The sequence below is a fragment of the Cetorhinus maximus genome, chromosome 6, assembly GCF_964194155.1.
Source record: "Cetorhinus maximus chromosome 6, sCetMax3.hap1.1, whole genome shotgun sequence".
NCBI lineage: Eukaryota > Metazoa > Chordata > Chondrichthyes > Lamniformes > Cetorhinidae > Cetorhinus > Cetorhinus maximus.
Window position 1 is genome coordinate 102041264 of NC_135884.1, and position 20295 is coordinate 102061558.

Sequence of the window (20295 nt, forward strand, 5' to 3'; positions counted from 1 at the left end):
ATCATGCCAAATTGTCCGATTTCCCTTGTATTATGGATTTTGAAAATGTGGGCACGGCTCATGAATCTGATTTGTCGATCCCTCTAAGGTTATAAAGATCCAGCATTTCCACTGAAGAGCTGGACTCACCTTGGGGTGAGGTGTCTACTGGATGGAATGCTTTGATGTGCTTGGGATCTGAATGTTAATCCTTTTTACCTTCACATTACTTGTGTGTTAAGATGTAGTCTGGTTACCAGCTATTCAGTTATAGATTACCGTCAATTATGATTAAATTCGCATCAAATCCTGGCAATTACTGTTGGCAGGATTTAGTTGTCTTAAAGCCTACAGGAAGTGAACTTTATGGATATTTTATGTAGAGATGGGGTGAAAAGTTAATAAGTTGCTTTTGCTGCCTTTTGAATGTCCTATCTACCATACCTCCTCCTTACCATAATTCAATGATATTCTAGTTATTGCTTTTTCTCCCATTATGTCCCATATAAATGCAATCTGCTTAATTGAAATTGCTTGCATATGAGGAGTGCAGTGATTTGCACTGCAGAATTTTAAAAAAAGATTCTCATTTATACACTGCTTTTCATGATCACTGGACATCTCAAAATGCTTTACAGCCAACTAAGTTTGTGAAGCGTAGTCACTGTTTTAATGTAAGAAACATGGCAACAATTTGCAAACAACAAACTCCCACAAACAGCAATGTGATAATGACCAGATAATCTATTTTTGTGATGTTGATTGAGGGATAAATACTGGCCAGGACACGAGGGATAACTCCCCTGCTCTTCTTTGGGACCTTTTACATCCATCCAATTAGACAGATGGGGCTTTGGTTTAACATCTCAACCCAAAGACAGCACCTCTGACGGTGCTGCACCCTCTTAGTAATACGTTGGAGTGTCGGCCTTGATTTTTGTGCTCCAGTCCAGTTCTTGTGACTCAGAGGTGAGAGTGCTGCCAAATGAGGCATGGCTGACGCTAATTGAGATTTACTCCTCTCTCCCACTCACCCCACTCCATAAAAATAGGACTTTCAACCTATCATACTTGTGCTGCTGCTTTGCTATGGTAATCTGAAACTAATCCAACTTTCCTGCTCTCTTCCTATTGCAACGTATGTTTCTCTGCTTTCAATCTTGATCCAATTTCCCCTTAAAATATGCAATGGCCTGTGCCTCAACCAACCCCTATGATAAATCATTCCATACTCCAAAACCCACTGCATAGAAATGTTCTTGAACCTCTTTCTTCATTCTCCCCTCTTTCTTCATTCTCCTAGTGATAATAACCCCTCATCACTGGCTTCCCACTGGAGGAAATTGGTATTCCCTATTTACTTTATCAAAATCCTTCATTAATTTTAAAAACCTCTGAAATCTTAGCGTGTCCCTTTCAGATGCTATGTTGACCACTCTGCAGTCCTGTGCCACAATTTGCATATTTAAGGAAGATTTTAAAAATTGTGGCCAAAACCTTTGCTATCTTCACTTTCAACAGCACAGACGGACGCTGAGGGACCATTCCTGTAAACAACTTGAGTTTTAGTTTTTTTAACTTGTTCCATATGCTCACATATACGCCCCTCCTAAGTTCCACCAAGATATGTAAAAACTAATGCAAAATATTTATAGTTTTGCCACACTATCATTCCCGACAATTAGATTCCTTCTCATTCCTGAGTGGCCCTACTTTTGACTATTTTCCTTTTCACACGTGTATGCACACTCTCTTAGTATTGTTTTTTTATTATCTTTCAGTCTCTTTTCATATTCCCTTTATAATCCTTTTAATCTTTGTTTTTAGCTCCCACTACACTTGCCCTAATTTTATAATTACTTTCTTTTTAATTTTCAGCTTAATTTTAATCTCTGCCTTTCCATTGAAGTCATATTTGATGCAACAACTTTTTGCTTTATTGGAATTTATTTACTTATCCATCTCCTGACGCTTTGACCTATTTGCTAACTTCCCTGCCGGTGTTTTGGAGCCAGATCCCTTCAATTCTTGTGGAACTTTTCCTTTTTCCAGACCAGTTCCATTCTTTGATCCACCATTTATCCTTTTCTTCCTAACATTGAGCCTAACTATCTACCTAGTCATGATTTCCCAGCGAGGTCTTGTACATCTTGAGTATGCGAATAGTACTTGCAGCTCATGAGAACTGAATTTTGTTGCTGTTGTCTTTTACCATCTTGACCATTATTGCAGAGGAGGTAAGTGAGGGGATGAGGCACTGAGTTTGGTGCCTGATGGAGGTGGCCCCTGCATTATGATTCTTACAGGAGAGCTGTAAATTCTCTGCTTTTCTTACTTTTCGTTGATAAGTAGAAAAAATGCCCTTATTAACTACTCATTTGTAGAAGTTGTAAAAACAGTGTTTTGCAATCTTAAGGCATAGCTAAATGCTACGAGAACGAAAAGGTTGAATGTTGAGGAATCGTGGAATTATTAGATAGGTGCACTTTTCTTGGATCCGCCCAGGGTCATGTGCAATTGTACAGTCCTAATGCTGTCCGAGTACTTGAGAAGAAGGGACAGTTTACTATGTTGGCTCGCATGATGGGGTCAGGAAGGGTAGATGGATGGTCAGTGATGCAGTGGGAATGGTTGGGAGGTAAAAGGACCAGGAAGTGAGTCTCATGAACCAGATGAACTTGGAGAAAAGGGCTGGAGGCACTGATTTAGGGCTTTAGCAGCATGCCTGGGCTTGGATTAGTAAGCACGGGAGGCAGGGAAGGAACACTGGCAGCTGAAGGGGTTGTCTCAACCCTGATGACAAAGCCCATGACCCCCCTCGTGCTTTTTGGAGGTGAAAGCAGAGGGCCAGGGGAAACGGGTCCAAGGAGAAGATTGCGAGTGCAGAAAAGAATCTGGGGTTTATATTTACTCACCTGGTTGATTCTGGAGTAGTGTGCGACTTTGGCAAGGGAGTGCAGCATGGTGCATGATCACCATTCTGTAAACCCTGCTTAAAGATGTGTTTTTTTCTATTCATTCATGGGATGTGGGCTTTGCTGGCTGGACCAGCATTTATTGGCCATCCCTAGTTGCCCTTGAAGATGGTGATGAGCTGCCTTCTTGAATCGCTGCAGTCCATGTGGTGTAGGTACACCCACAGTGCTGTTAGGAAGGGAGGTCCAGGATTTTGACCCAGCAACAGTGAAGAAATGGCGATATGTTTCCAAATCAGAATGGTGAGTGACTTTGAGGGGAACTTGCAGGTGGTGATGTTCCCATATATCTGCTGCCCCTGTCCTTCTAGATGGTAGTGGTCGTGGGTTTGGAATGTGCTGTCATAGGACCCTTGGTGAATTCCAGCAGTGCATCTTGTGGATGGTACACACTGTTGCTACTGTATGTCAGTGGTGGAGGGAGTGAACATTTGTGGATATGGTGCCAGTCAAGCGGGCTGCTTTGTCCTGGACGGTGTCAAGGTTCTTGAGTGTTGTGGGAGCTGCACTTATCCAGGCAAGTGGGGAGTATTCCATCACACTCCTGACTTGTGCCTTGTAAGATGATGGACAGGCTTTGTGGAGTCAAGTAGTGAGTTACTCGTTGCAGGATTCCTAGCCTCTGACCGGTGTGGAGATAATCCAGCTCTGCTGTAAAGCTACAATAGTCAAAGAGCTCACTGATTACTGTCCAAGGTCACACATAAGAGCAACTACTTAGTCAAGGTACTGGAGGGCCACTGCTACCCATGGAACTGTATCTCCGTATTAGGGAGAAAAATGAATAAAATTGAGGGAGAAAAGAAACTGCAACTTGCATACAACTTTATACCCCTCCCCATTCCCCCCACACTCCTTGTTTTAATCACTGTTTCTTGCCAAAACAAGCCATAGTCAAGCTCATACTATTTGAAAATGGAGGAATAAAATCAATGAAGAATTAAACTACTTCAGTGGTTAGTATTTTATCCTTACTCTTCATATGCTTCTCAGAATAATAGGCCAAATGAAAAAAGTATAAGCAGATTTCAATAAAAATTGATTCCCTCATTTCCTCACGTTCATTTTAAAATGCCAACTCCTAATATCATACACCTGAGGGAGGAGTTCAGTGTAAATACTTTTGTCGTTCAGATTTTTTTTGTGCTTTTTAGTTTCCTGTTGTTTAATTTTCTCTTTCAAGATCTTGGCTTTCCCTTGGTTGTTTTCTCTCCTTTTGCAGTCTTCGTTGTTTCCCGGGCTGTCTGGTAATTTGATTCCTTATCCAAAGAATGGAATGAGCTGAAACCTTTGGTCCATTTGATTTCCAGTAGGAGCAAAAGGCGGTCTAAACAATATGGTATTTTTTTTTTAAAAAGAAGCCTGGAATGAAATCCTGAACCTCATTTAAGGTGATTTACTAACAGTAATGGACATGTGATCCTTCAGGTATTGTAATTGAGGACAGGCAAGCTGAACTGAAGCATTCAACCTGCAATTTTGTCTTTGAATCAACCTGCATTTCCTCAGTTACAATCCCTGCAAAGATTAGTGTGCAGCTTTGGCAGAGTAGTGTGTGGCCTGGTGCTTGATCACCATACTGTGACCCCTGCTGAAAAATATGTCTCTGTGAACATCAGTTGGGGAGTTTTCCTTGTACTTCAGCTTGTCCAATATTGCTCAATTATCATATTTGCTTTTTTAAAAATGTTGTACTAATTTCGCTTCAATGTCATTAACTCTTCCAAGAGGATATGGGGACATACATAATGGATGGAGTCAACTTGAAGCTGTAGATTATTCAGAGATCTTTTTCTTTTTTGATAATCCTGTGCCTGGTAGCTTTCAAGATTGAAGGTTAAATATGTAAAGCAGTCATGGAGAAAAAATTAATCAATCAAATTTTTGAAATGTTAAAAGATTTTCAGGAGGAGGAATTGAACTGTACAGTGATTTTTGAAATCCATTTGCTTGGTTTTGATTCATTCCAAAGGAGTGCCATTAGTGGCGTTGACATTTAAAGGTCAAAAAATATTTAGATGGTTTACAAAATACATTTGATAATGGGCAAGCCAGGGATGCCACCCATGAGCCACTGATGATTAGTGCATTCAAAGTATGCCATCCATACCTTTGTTATTATCCCTGTGGAGACCGAAAACTTTTAAAAAGAAATTTGAACTTCCAGTGACTGACCGACTAACTGACTGACTGACTGACTTACACAACAAGGTTTTAAGACTTTTACTGTAACAAACGAACCAAAAGCAGCATTGATGGAATGCTATTTCAGTAGGCAACTTAAAATCTTAACTACAGAAAAGATCCCCCATTTAACTTTTACAATGACCCAAAAATCCGTCTGCCTTGGTTCCACTTTTACTCTCCCTTAAGTGGGCACTACATTCTGCAGGAACCAGTCCATAGCTATCCTTAGCTCCATTTTCTTTTTCGAGTCGGTTAACTTCTACTCCCCAAACTAACTTTCATGGTGAAGGACAAATTGGAATTACCTATCTTTGTTTAAATCCTCATGAGCTTGGTCTCTTCAGTCTAAGAGCAAGCACCCTCATGCATCTTGATGGTGAACAATAGAGACTTCCTGGCTCTCTTTCTCTGCTCTTTCACGCTCGCTTTCTCTAATTCTTACAGACTGATCCTGCCTGTAAAGTTGTGATTTTTTGCGGGGGAAAACCTGCATCCTGACCCTACAATGGCCTCCTATGGACCCTTCCCTCTCCTAGCCCATCCCCATGGCACCTTGAATCACGTGGGACATGTATCCAAGTAGAAATGCTAATTAGTTATCCTCTAGACCCCCAACTTCATTCTATCTTGGAATTAAATAGACAGTTTAAATTATAACCAATTACAAAACCTGACATTCCTAACACCTCTGGGACTTGGAGGCAAACTGTGTTCCCACAATAAGCACGGTTGCCCTGATCATTGTTTACATATGTAAATATCTCCCTCCTTCTTCCCAGTAAGAGAACCTGGGCCTCCACACCCCCACCACTCCCCCTTAATCTTTAACAATCAAGGCACCCAAGCTTGCTGTTGGGCAGAATACAGAAAAGGTTACATGACCCCCTTCGTTCCTCCATCTTACCCTGAATTTAAAGAGACAGCCTGGAACCACCACAATCTTTTCAACCTTGTATTTGTGACAATCTCTAGACTTGACTACTTAAACATACTCCAGGCTGGCTTCCCACATTCTACCCTCTAAACTTAAGGTCACCCAAAACTCTGTCCTAACTCTCTCCAAGTTCTGTTCTTTTAATTCATTACCCCTGTCCTTCCTGAACTATATTGACTTTGGGTCAAGCAACCCCTTGATTTAAAATTCTCATCCTTGTTTTCTGGTACCTTTATGACCTCGCCCCTCCCTTTCTATAATCTCCTACAGCTCTAAAACCCACCAAGGTATCTGTGCTTCTCCAATCCTAGCCTCTTGATTTTAATCGCTCCACCATCAGTGGCTGTGGCTTTAGTTGCCATGGCCCTAAGGTCTGGAATTTCCTTCCTTCATCTCTCCATTCCTTTTTTCCCCTCCAAAGCACCCTCTAAAGTCTTACCCCTGACCAAGCCTTTAGTCACCTGGTGTAATATTGCCTTGTGTGGCTTGATACCAAATGTTGTTTGATTATGCCCATGAAGTTTTACTACATTGAATATGCTATATAAATATAAGTTCAAAATACTGGAACTGGAACTTGTCCCTAACAGCACTGTGGGTGTACCTACACCACATGGACTGCAGCAGATCAAGAAGGCAGCTCACCATCACCTTTTCAAGGGCATTTAGGGATGGGCAATTAGGAATGGATGTCAAACTAGGGTCAATTGAAGGAAATCAGCAGTAGGTAAGAAAAAACTGTGATATGCTTTTTTAAACCTTGAAGTAAAAGCTGTGAAGGCAGCATTGGCAGGAGAAAACTAACTGGTAGAATAGTGGTACAGCAAATGGTGTAGTAAAATGCACAGTTTTTTTTAAGAGACTCCCCTAGAATGGAGACGAGTTGGGAGACTTGAAGTTATAGCCCTTTGGGCAAGGTGCTGTCCATTAGTTCTTTGAAAATGTACCCCAGCAAGCTTGCTAGCTTCGGATGGAAAATGGCAAGCATTCCTGGGAAGGAATGTGTGAAGTATCATGAAACCTGTTTTGAAATCTAATGAAGCTCAAGTTTAAATTTGATCTTCATGGTGGTGGCATGCATATTGATAATGCACAGTATGTTAGAACTTAGACTGCATTTTTAAAAGAAATTGTCAGCCAACCCTACAGGTATAACTGATCAAAAGAAGAACAGGTTGCAAGGTACTGTCCATTCACAGCTGGGATCTTGAGTATGAATCCAGCTTAGACATATGAGATGAATAGCAAGTTATCTTTAGCTTTACTGCTAAGGATCTAATGTGAAATGGGTGGCAATTTTAACATGTTTAAATAGTTAGATAATTTAGCACAAAATGATTGTTTGCTCAGTGACACAAGTAAAACTGTGTAGGAGAATGGTGAGTATGGATATGTTTTTTTACCACCATCGCATTTGCCAAGACGCCATTTGAAGAGAAGGGGAATTCTCCCCCTGGTCAATATTCATCATTCAACCAACCTACCTTTCCAAAAAAAAATCATCTGTTTATGGAACCTTGCTGTTCATAAGTTGATTCCTTTGTTTTCCAACATTATACCAGTGACTTTAAAAGTACTTCTTTAGCTGTAAATCACTCTAGGACATCCTGAGGTTGTGAAAGGCATTATATAAATGTAACTATTCTTTATCTTCAGTTTTTAACCTGGTTTGAGATTGATCTATAGGTTGTTATTTTAGTTGAATATTCAATCCATAGTACATGAAATCTGTTTAAGCTGTTCTGTTTATATAAGCAAAATGAGGGACTTCAGAGTAAAAAAAAATAGTGACTTTGTGCATAAAATCCAACAATTTTATTTTGTTCTGTCATAGGGTGACTAAAGAAGTGGATGCTGCTTCCAAAGAAGCTAAAATCTTTTTGAAAAACCAGAATGAAGTTCAGGAAAAAGGTTCTCCAGCAGCGCCAGCAACTATGGAAGTGGGAGCTCCGACAGGATCAGGGTAAGTACTGATTCCCATCAGTCACACAGGATTAGAAATTGGCATCTCTGGATGTCAGTCAAAGCAGATCATAAATATGAATATATTCTGAAGTATGTACTGGTTGTTCAGTTAACCATTTATCTTTTTATATATTTCACATAGGAAACTGGAGACCTAGTAATCTATCCATATTTGTGGCCAAATTTCAGCCTAGCTTGGTCTATGTTGGTTGTACTTGTACTACTGTATTTCCCAAAACTTTTTAGATTCAGTGCTTCCAATTTGCAGCTACATTGGCAGTGTGCTTTTGTGATGTCTCTAGACTGCTGTCTTGTAAAATGAAGTTCAGATTCAGGTGTAAGTGGGCCAGTGCAAGTGATCCAAAATTCAAGATTTCTAAATTGGTTCTCTTTCCTAAAGGCAGTGTTCAGATCAGTATCTAGACACGCATTGTGTCCAAAGTCTCAAAGCTCTACGTGGTTTCAAGTTACTTAGGAAAGAAAAAATAAGTGGTTGAACTCCATGTCCACGCTGGCACAGCATAGTTTTGAGTTTGTTTCTTTGAAACCCGTGTTGGGGAAGAAAACTGACCCTTGCAGCTTTGCAGTAGATAGTTTGCATGAAAAATTAATTGTTTGATTAAATCCATATCAAATTCACAGCAGAATTGAAGTCTAAGAAAAGCAGAACTTGTAAACACCTGAAGCAACTTTGTCTGACATCTTTTTTGACAGAATCTTGGTGCTAGATCAGTGATGGATTTAATCCAAATGATGTCTAAGGAAATTGATTTATAATCTAGGTAATTCACAAATCCCCAGCTGGATAAAAATACTAATTAGTTTCTAGCTCTATAGGTGATTGACCTCGCTTCTATTATAGCAAAGAATTAAAAAGGCCCATCGTTATTCCCAGGTCAATGAAACAGCATAATCTGGATCCCTTTGCATTGCGTACACTTTAATAATTGTAAATCATTTTAATGGCTTGAACACCAAGTTCTTTTCGTTGTTTAACCATTTTCACCAATGATAGAAGTGTCCTTAATACTTTTGATCTTTGTGATTTTGCTTTGTTGAGAAACTTTGTTCTGAAATCCTCCCATTTAATTCGCTAAATACATTGCAAATGAAAATGAATGTGAATTCATGAACTATTTAACTACTAGTGAGATGGGAGAGTGACAAAATATATTTAAGACAAGCTGTGTTGCACTTTAAGACAGAATCATTTTCAGATTTGCTTGTCATTGTCATTTACTTAAGAAGCAGCCAAGAAAACGAAATGGTGTGTTCAGGGCTTTTTCCTACCTGTTTTCACCTTCAGTTGCATTTTTCACCTTTTTCCTGCAGGCATGTATACATTAAACATGCAAGCACTATATATTGAGAAACTCTGCCATTTCTCTGACATTTTTGCAGCCACAGATTTCCAAAGATACAATTGGACAATTTGAATCTAGCAGGGCCTTGGGAAGCTAATGACTGCCATCTTGTTACAAAGGAAATATTGTTTCCCTTTATCTCTTTCATATATAGGAACAATTTTTCCAGATGCTGACAGGGAAGCAGAGGAGGAATCATGGTGCTGCACTTTAATCTTAGAAAGTACTGGCCAGAGAGGAAAATCTGGGTCCTAATTATGAGGTAGTACAGCCAGACTAGAATCTGGAGGCCTCTTTTAAAAAAAAAAAAATCAAGTTTGTATTGAGCAATAGATCCGCTGGCAGTGCAAAAACTAGTTCCCTTGCATTACTGCTGCTGGTTCGTATCATGTTGAACATATGCACATAAATAGAAGGGAACAATAGTATAGTGGTTATGGTACTGAATTAGTAATCCAGAGGACTAGACTAATGATCCAAGGACATGTGTTCAAATCCCACCATGGCAGCTGGGGAATTTAAATTCAGTTAATTAAATCAGGAATAAAACTAGTACCAACAATGGTTTTCCAATTTATTCTTTCTTGGGATGTGGGCGTCACTGGCTAAGCCAACATTTGTTGCCCATCCCTCATTGCTGTTGAGAAGGTGGGCGTGAGCCGTCCTCTTGAATCGCTGGAGTCCATCTGGTGCAGGTCGACCCACACTGCTGTTAGAGAGGGAGTTCCAGGAATTTGTGCCAAACACAGTGAAGGAACGGTGATACAGCTCCAAGTCAGGATTGTGTGTGTCCTGGAGGGGAACTTGCAGATAGTGGTGTTCCCATGCATCTACTGCCCTTGTCCTTCTAGGTGATGGCATCTTCCAAAGCTGTGACCTTTGTCGAGGAGACTCGATGAGTTGCTGCAGTGCCTCTTTAATGTGGTACGCATTGCTGCTACTGTGAAGGGAATGAATATTTAAGGTGGTGAATGTGGTACCAGTCAAGTGGGCTGCTTTGTTCTGGATGATGTTGAGCTTCTTGAATGTTGTTGGAGCCACCCTGAACCAGGCAAGTGAAAAGCATTGCATCACATTCCTGACTTGTGCTTTGTATTTGGGAAGATTTCCCTCCAGGAATTTCCACAGCAGGTGCACAATAAGTGCAAAGAAGTTAACAGATTTTCCTTAAATGAATCCTTACATTAACCCTTAATCCTTAATCCAGTCCTTAATTGCTCTTTGGGGTGGTGGGGGGGTGTGTGGGTGGAAAGGAATTAACAAAGGAAGCAAATTGGGATGTATACAGTTGGGAATGTTGGTTATGAACTCTTTGCGCTCAGTTACTTTTGGGCTTAATGTACTATTTAGAAATATTTAGTTATTCATTCAAAATTTTATAGAGCCATGTAAACCTATGGGCTTTTCTTTGGTTCTGGAGATGCCAGCCTAGTGACGCGACCAACTGGGAGACACTAGAATCTTGCTAGTGATAGTCATGAAACAAGCTGCCCGGCATTGAACTTTCTCAAGGAGGGTAATGTTTCTTACAGTATCTGGGCCCCAAGTGGCTATGCCTTGTTCTAAGTGTGGTCTAACCAATGTCTGGTACAGCATTTCCATTACTATAGTTGAAGAGTGATTGAAGTTCCGTTTCACGAACCCAAGCATTTTGGATGCCTTGGAGTTTGCCCTACTGACTTTGTACATTCCACTTCAAATTATTTTGGATGTAGATTCCTAAGTAATGACATTCCTGGGAAATTTTTCACATTACCGGGTCGATGCCAGTGTTGTCGCTGTACTGAAGCAGCTTGGCTAGGGCCATGGCTAGTTCTGGAGCACAAGTCTTTAATATTATTGCTGGAATGTTGTTAGGGCCCACAGCCTTTGATGTATTCAGTGCCTTCAGCCATTTCTTTATCACGCGGAGTGAATTGAATTGGCTGAAGACCGGTATCTGTGATGCTGGGAACCTCAGGAGGAGGCTGAGATCGGTCATCCACTTGGCACTTTTGGCTGAAGGTGGTTGCAATGCTTCCGTCTTGCCTTTTGCACTTATGTACTGAGCTCCCCAACTATTGAAACTGGGGATATTTGTGGAGCCGCCTCCAGTTAGTTATTTAATTGCCCACCCCCATTCACAACTGGATGTGGCAGAACTGCAGAGCTTTGACCTGATCTGTTGATTGTGGGATTGCCTAGCTGTGTCTATCGCATGCTGCTTCCACTGTTTGGTCCTGTGCTGTAGCTTCATCAGGTTGACACCTCATTTTTAGGTAAGCCTGGTGCTGCTACTAGCATGCTGTCCTGCATCCTTCATTGAACCAAGGTTGAACCCCCCAGCTTGATGCTAATGGTAGAGTGAGGTGATATGTCAGGCCATGAGGTTAAAGATTGTAGTTGAATACAGTTCTGTTGCTGCGGATGGCCCACAGCATCTTCTAGTGCTCAGTTTCCCATTTAGCACGGTGGTACACAAAGCATGATGGAGCGTATCCTCAGTGTATCTCCAAAAGGACTGTCCGGTGGTCACTCATACCGATACTATCAAAGACAGATGTACCTGCGATAGGTAGATTGCTGAGGACTAGGCCAAGTAGGTTTTTCCCTCTTGTTGGTTCCCTCACCATCTGCTACAGACCCAGTCTAGCAGCTAAGCCCGTAAGGACCCAGTCAGTAGTGGTGCTATTGAACCACTCTATCATGAAGACATTAATGTCTATAATGTTACTGGAAATTATTTTTTAAAATAGAGTTTAGTGGTGTCTGTCTATGTGTGTGTATCTTAATTGGATTAAAGACAGCTAGTCTGGGTGCTTTGATGTATAGAAAGAAGTAGGTTTGAAATGGTAATTAGATAAACTTGGGAAAGTTTAGAAACATAGGTGTTAAGGGGGTACATTTGCATTTGTTGAATAAGCCGTTCAAGACTGTGGGTGAATTCTTGCGCCTAGCTAGAAGACTCCATAGAAATCTCTCTCTTTTCAGCTTACTAATGAAATTAGTGGAATGAAAGGATATTATTGTTAGGAGATGTAATTAAAAACCTAGTAATACAATGGAAAATTTACATTCAAAGGAAAAGCTAGGTATAAACAGTAAGGAGTTTGTGTGGGGAAGGCAGAGGCATTTAAGATCGAACCAGCCTGTACACCTGCAACTGTGTCTGCAAGGAACCTCATTTTGAATTCATAAGGCCAAATGTGCTTTGCCTGGGGTCTTTTTAAAATCTGAGTTTTACTGTTGACTTAACGGGGGTGTAACTGAGAGTCAGATTAATTAGAGGATTTTTGTTATTATAGTAGCAATTTTGTAGACTTATGTGCTTACAATTTTTCTTGTATTAATAAAGGTTTAATTTCGTTTTATAAAAAAACCTCTTGAGACTCTATGGTCTTATTACTACTGAATTCAAAACCTGCATCTCAAAACACACAAATTGGAAAAAATGGATTATGACAGTTGTTTCAAGTTTCCCTCTAGAATTTGAACAACTCAGCCCTTACCATCGGCTGTGTCATAATACACTCTTCATGATGGACATTGAAGTCTCCGACCCAGAGTACATTCTGCACCCTTGCCACCATCAGTGCTTCCTCCAAGTGGTGCTCCACAAGGAGAAGCACTGTGTTATGATGCAGCAGGCGATGTGTGCCAGGCAGACCAAATCCATGAGGGAAACTTGGTTGCGCTATCACAACAGTTTTGCAATTCGTATTTATTACAAGATGCGTGCACTGAATTCATAAGTAATAAGTCCACCAAGACCTTTAGAGATGTTTAAAAATTAAATTAAAATATTTATTAACAAAATAAAAGATATCAAGCACATACATAAGACTACAATTGCTACTATAAGAACTCCTAAAATTCCTAATTAACCTGAGTCCCCCAGTTACACCCCATTTAAGGCAAAGGTCTAAAAATAGGTTTTAAATTTTAAACCGATCCAGCGAGTTAACACAATACCCTGGACAGAGGAATTCCAAATGACTTTTCTCCAGCTTCAGTTTCAGTAGATAGCAGACTTATGCACAAATGCTGGAGGCTTCATTAAGGCTATTTCACACACCCCTTTTTAGATTTTACATGGCCTTCTCCTGACACACAGCCTTTCGTTCTCCTTTTTATATATGTTTCTCTATTTTTAATATGTAAATTCTATTGTTTCATATGTCTTTGAAACTGTATCTTCCGTACAATGTTAAAAACTTTCATGGTGCCAATATTGCCAGTAGCCTTTGGGAAAAATAAACATATTCCTTAGCCTTGTTTACCTGGCTAGTTGTAAATAGACTGGGATCCTTCTGAAATCCAAATATCCCTTCATTTATTTAAAAATGCAAATTCCCTTAACACCTTACATGCTAAGGCAGTATCCATGTTTACTCATTAGCATGTCAAGCACCTAACTTCTTTTGATGATTTAAACTTGCAGTCTACTTGACTCCAAATGTGATTAAATCTCACACAGACAGACTCAACAATACTTACCCCCATAAACCTACTTCACAATAAATCAGAAAAATATTATGTTAGTTTCATGACAACTGATTCACAAGCTGAGGAGGGGTGGCAGGTGGTAAATCAGCAGGATGTTTCCTTGCCCATGTTTGACCTGGTACCATGAGACTTCATGGAGTCCACAGTCAATATTAAGGATTCCCAGGGCAGCTCCATCCTGACTCTCTACTATTGTGCTGCCACAGTAGGTGAGTCTGTTCTGCCAGGGGACAGGACATACCCAGGAATGGTGACTGGGACTTTGTAAAATATGATTTCGTGAATACAACTATACCAGGCTATTGCTTGACTAGTCTCCCAATTTTTGCACAAGCCTCCAGATTTTAGTAAGGAGGACCTTGCAGGGTTTAAAGGGCTGAGCCGTTGTTGTTTCTGATGCCTCGGTTGATGCCAGTTGGTCTGTTTGGTTTCATTCTTTTTTCACTTTTCTGTAGTGGTTTGGTACAATTGAGTGGCTTGCGAGGGCATTTAAGAGTCAACCACATTGCTGTGCATCTGGAGTCACATCTAGGCCAGACGAGGTATAGGTGACAGATTTCTTTTTGTGACTACTGGATTGTCATAAGAATCGATTTGTTTCACTAATATCCCTTCAGGGAAGGAAATCTGGCATGCATATCTGGTCTAACCTACTTTTGATTACAGATTCACAGCAATATGGTCCTAACTGCCCTCCAAAATGGCCTAGCAAGCCACTTGGTTGCCAATAGGTGGCTCTCTACTTCTCAAGGGCAGTTAGGGATGGGCAACAAATTAGCTATGCTCACATCCCATGAATGAGTTTAAAAAAAAGAGCAAAAGTTGAACTCACAGTTTAATGATATCATTGCTGATCTTTTATTACCACATCACTTCTTCGCTCTATCCCCGTATTCTTTAGAGTTCAAAATCTATCAATCTCAGTCATGAATGTATTCATTGACCAACCATCCACAGTACTCTGGGATAGAGAATTCCAAACATTCGTAATCGATTGGGTGGAGAAGTTTCTCCTCAATGGTTGAACCCTTATCCTGACAGCTAGTTCTAGTTTTCCTGAGTTAGGGGAACCAGCCTCTCAACACTTACCCTGTTAAGCCCTCCAAGAATTTTGTGTTTCAATGAGATCTCCTCTCATTCTTCTAAACCCCAGAGAAAACAGTAAAGTCCTGCCGTTCATGGGGGTTATGCTCCCGCGAAACCTCGCAAACAGTAGAATCATGAAAGAGGAATGTGATTTTGAATGGGACTCAATTAGATAGGTTCCAGCCATGCCAGGGGAGCACTGGTTTGGGCAGTTACATAACTCTACAATAATCTGTGCTTCTCTTCACTGAAGCTGCTAGGCCTGCTTTGTATGCTCCACACTTTTGCTTTGCTTCAGATTTTCCAGCACTGGCAGTTTTATTCGCAACCCATTTAAAAATCTTGGTCAGTGAAAGAGAAAAACCCAGGGCCAACAAGTGGTAAAATATATCCTGGAAAGTTCCTCTCTGATCGCCCCCTCGGGTCACTGAAACCAGCCAAGGGGGTCCCATGACCCAACGATTACATAGATTTATAAAGACACTTATTCTGTATTATGTGATTCCTGCCCTTGGCAGGAACTAGTCCCTCTGAAAATATTTGGAAAGTCGAACGTTGCTCACACGATGGGTGATGTAATGTACAAAGCGTGAGTAAGTGAAAACGCGAACAAGGAAGTCACGAAAGGCGTGACTTTACTGTATGGGCCCATTCTACTTAATCCCTCAATTTTTGTTGGACTTTTATTTAGGGTCTGAGTTTTTCCCCATTGCATGATATCCTGTTCACTGCCCTGCAAAATAATATGTAACACCGTGGCTATGCACCTTAGGTACTGGTTACCAAGACACAAAGGAGAAAATTGGGCATTCAGTTTGATTCCGTGAAGAACCATGGTGTTGATACCCAGGGTTCGAGGTTTCCTTTAAGGAAAGGCTGGAGAAATCTAAACTTGGGAGGCTGAGCGGTGATCTCGATTATTGCTGCTCCTCCCCTTCCCTCCCACCAATTAGAGACTGTAAAGCTTGAACTTGACAGTATTGAATGGCAGAGAAGGCTCAAGGGGCCATGTGGTGTATGACTTCTTATGTTCTTCTGGCAGCTCCCTCTGATGGAATACTAACCCTAATGCAGCCTATGCACCAGTGCGAATCTACCATTTGTAATGGTGTGTTACCTTTTAAAATGTGAACCTGTTTAATAAATATTATTTGTACTGTGAAGGTAATATGGTGTCATTTAATAGAAGGAAATAAAGTCAGAAAATAGAAAATGGAGGTTCAAAGAGGAAAACACAGTATTGTAAAACAAAAGTATCCCACACAAACTAATAATAATATATGTCCTTTTAAATGTATGGGGGGCTATGATCTGGCTCATGATTATAAAGCTGTCTGAACTTAGTGCCTTCTTAAAGTGCAGTAGGATTGCTTTGATGGACCGTGCCATTCCAACCATTCTAGAAAATAAGTCATGTAATAGCAGTTTTTGTGTAAATTAAACAACATTGCTGTACTTATTTTGCACAGTAGAAAAATTCAGTTCCAGCAGCTGAAGGCATTTTACTAAGTACTAAACAGCATGATCTAATTTCTTTTTAAATATGACTTGCAGCTTTTTTATTCCTAGAATATATTTCTTATAAATGAGTTGAAACTAATGAAGTGACAGATGATGGTCTGAAGCATTCTGTAATATAGTAGCTCTGAATTTGAAGGTGTTTTTGTTTCCAGGTATATTAATGTGGATTGTGTTTTTGTAAGTGTCCTCCATTATTTGGGCATCCATTAGATGCTGGTAGGCATGCCACGTTGCTTCTTATTACATAAAACATTAGCTCTTTGACTTGAGTTTAAGCTTCTCAGTCTGTAATTGAAACTAAAATAAGTATAGTGTTTGAATTGCTTGTCAGTCCAAGTTTTCATCTCCACAGGTATTATTTGGTCTGGTCATTTCATGACACTAATTATGTCTCTATTTGCACCAAAGCACTTCTGAGTCTTAGACAGCTAAAGTGAGATCATTCCTTCAGTTGTAATTATGTTTTCAGGGCTGTCAACACAGACGCTTGTGCTATAAGTGCTTTGCAACTGCTGAAGCAAGGAACTGCTCATGGCCTCTTTCATCACAGTCAAAGCCCCTGCTCTGATTCTAAAATCTAAATATTCAATTTGAAAATTCACGAATCTAATAATGAAGAGGAAAGAACTTTGTAATGTCTTTTTTGACTTCAGGACATCCCAATAAAGTACATCTTTAAAAAAAAAACAGTGGCTGTTGTAATGTGGAGAAATGTTTCTTTTGCACACAGGAAGACCCCAGAAGCAGCAATGAAAAAGCCAGATAATGTAATGATATTTAAGGCATGAATTTTGATCAAGTCTCAGGAGAAACCACCTGCTGTTCTTCAAATGTTGTATGTGATCTTTTGTATCCACCTGAGAAGGTGAACAGGGCCTTGATTTTATCCGAAAGATGGCACCTCTGACAGTGCAGCTCTCTCTCAGTACAGCGCTGCACTGCCAGCCTGGATTGTGTACTCTGGAGTGGGACTTGAAACCACAACCCTCTGACTTGGAGACGAGAGTGCTACCACTAAGCCAAAGCTGACACCCAAGCACACACAATGTTTAGAGTTGAAAATATTAGTTTATGCTTCAGATTAATATTTATTTCACCACTGTTGATTAATTGGGTTTCAGTAACTTACTTCAAAGAAGATTGAAATAATGAGACAGTGACAAATTCAGCAGTCTATACTTTTTGAATAATCAAATGAAAGAATACTTTGTCCAATCAACTTTTTCATTTTCAATCCTGAGGGAATTTTCTAATAATGCTGAGAGCAGTTGATGAAAATGATATTTCTTACATTAACCAACAGTAATTGATCCCTCTAATGGCTGACGGTGCAAAATTGTTCGGGCTCTGTAGTCAGAGATTTACTGTTGAGGCTTGGAGAACTTTCCCATTAAAGTAAAATGCCAGTTATCACCAAGCTGATCAAATGAATAACTGAGCCTGTGCAGAGCAAGAAGGTACTGGTTTCTTACTCAGTTGATGCTGCGTTAGCTGATACCAAGTAGGCATTCTGCCCATTTACCATCCCCATGACCCTGGCTGAAATCCTGGGGCAGGGTCATTTAAAAGGGTCCTTGCCCACAGATCGGTGAGATTTCAGAAATACCCACTCCCACTCTTCAGGAGAGGGGGCTGCTAGGCTGATTTGGCTGAAGTTTTAAAATTGATAAACTCACTTGCAGTGTTAGTTTGAATATTTTGGAAAAAGCAATGGATCAGTTAGATTAACTGCCTTATGGATATAACCATCTGGGTCCCCCATTAGGCACTGCAGAAGGTAGAACTAGTGGAATCTTCATGGAAGCCTGAGGTTTTGCACTCAAAGGTGACACCATGGTAAACTGGCAGAAGCACGCTACCCCCTCCCCCATCTCCCCTTAAAAGGAACTTGTCTTTGGAGTTAGTCATGGAGCAAAAACTTACCAATATGGTACTTATGTATGTTCATGTTACTCTGCCCTCACTGCATGGTATTTCTGCCTCAATATAAACCTGAAGTTCATAGTTTTCATCCTGAAGTCACATGAACTTTCTCTCTACCCACAGTTCACAGGGATCATGGTTGTAAGCCAGTCTTTCAGGGAAATTTGCTCCCTGTTATTTTTTAGTTCCAGGTAATTGCCCCTTTGAACTAGAGCCTCTCTTTCACCACAGATACAGAAACCAGGTAATATTTTCTTAGAAAACTTTTTATAAAGACCATATGATGGTTTGAGACTCTGAAAACAGATGAATTGTTTTAATTGAGTGAATATCGTTTGAAATGTGGAAAATGCCAAATGTAAGAAGTAGGTTTTATGATGTTGGATTATTTTATACACCCCTAAATTCAGACCTGATAAGACTGCTTTATTTGCAGCATTTGTTCCATTGGAGCTTCAAATGTAGCTCTGTTGGAACTCATGTGAACTTAGAGAAAGAACACACTGGAATATTGGCAAGTGTGGGACTAGAAAAGAGTAAGCAGCCTAGCCAGTCAGTCCCAATAACAATTCCATTTCAATTTTCTACTTGCTCAAATACCTATTAACTCTTCTTTAAATTTCCTCAAATTATCCATCGCCTTTGCCTCTGAGTAGTTTGTTCTACACATTGACCACTCCCTTTGTGAATTATGTAAATATAAACTGTCTATTCATCTCTTTGAAGCTTAATTCATTGTTGCTTGTTTCTAGAGATTGTAGCAATGTTGGACATATTATCAATTTACTTATCCCCTTAAGAATCTTAGATGACATCTTCCCTGGGTACCTTTTTTTCAGAGCTTCTCAGTTTGGTTTTCCTTTCAGCAATGCATATTTTTAGATGGTAGTTTACCATGCTAGTTCACTAATTACTGTACACAACATTTCACTAGTTACTGTAGGTTTATATGCAGTACTCCAGGTGAGATCATACCTACACCTTGTTTGTGATTTGTCCCCTCTCCCTCTGGATCTGATCAGTTTTCCCTTTTGTTGCTGTACACAGTGCTATTTGTTTCAGAAGAACAAGATAAGACCATTGCCCATCCAGCCTGCCTGATTGAAAACACAATTCACCCAATCCCAGACTGGCTGTTCTCTTGAAGAATCAAAAAATATTGCACATTCTGTGGCCTTTCATCCTGTCACTCTAGCCCTGGCAGGTGTACCTTCAGTTGTCAAGGCCCTAAGCTCTGGAATCCCTTTCCTAAATCTCTCCATTACTCTCCTCCTCTCTGTCCCTTTAATAACCTACCTCTTTGAGCAAGCTTTTGATCATCTGCCCTAACATCTCTTTGTATCAAATTTTGTTTGATAATCACTCTTGTGAATTATCTTGGGATGCTTTCTTATATTAAATGTGCTTTATAAATGCAAGTTATGATTTCAGCGCATGAAATTCTGGAGAGGCTAGAAATTTATCCATGGAGGCTGATAGGCCTGTCCCCAAATTATATGAGAACTATCAGAGAAAGGGGCTATCATAGCAAAGGTTGCAGTCTTATGCTCTTGTTGTTTTATAGGAAAACACTTTCTATAGGCATTGTGCCTACAATCCCATTGTGACTATAAACATGGATTTCCTGCACCTGCTGTGTCCTGTACTTTTCCTGCAATTATCCAGATGAAAAGGTTTTATTTTTCTGGATTTGTAGAACTGATGTGTCCTGTTTTATACTGTCCCCCTAAAAACAGGATTATCAAATCATAAAGAAGCAAGTGGAGATTAGCCCCTGCAGAAAGCTTTGTAGAATTTGTGACTTATCTATATACAATTGATGGAAAACGTATTTTTGTTATAGAAATTCTTTACTAAACAAAAAATGGACAAACCT

The 20295-nt window shown here is 40.1% G+C and overlaps 1 protein-coding gene across 2 annotated transcripts in view; it reads left to right on the forward strand.

Moving 5' to 3' along the window:
- Window positions 1-20295, forward strand: part of cfdp1 (craniofacial development protein 1) — a 198085-nt gene that overhangs the window by 43180 nt on the left and 134610 nt on the right. For both annotated transcript variants that reach the window (XM_078544210.1, XM_078544214.1), the window contains exon 5: window positions 7910-8038. In XM_078544210.1, the coding sequence (XP_078400336.1) occupies window positions 7910-8038 (129 nt within the window). The remainder of the gene's footprint in view (window positions 1-7909; window positions 8039-20295) is intronic.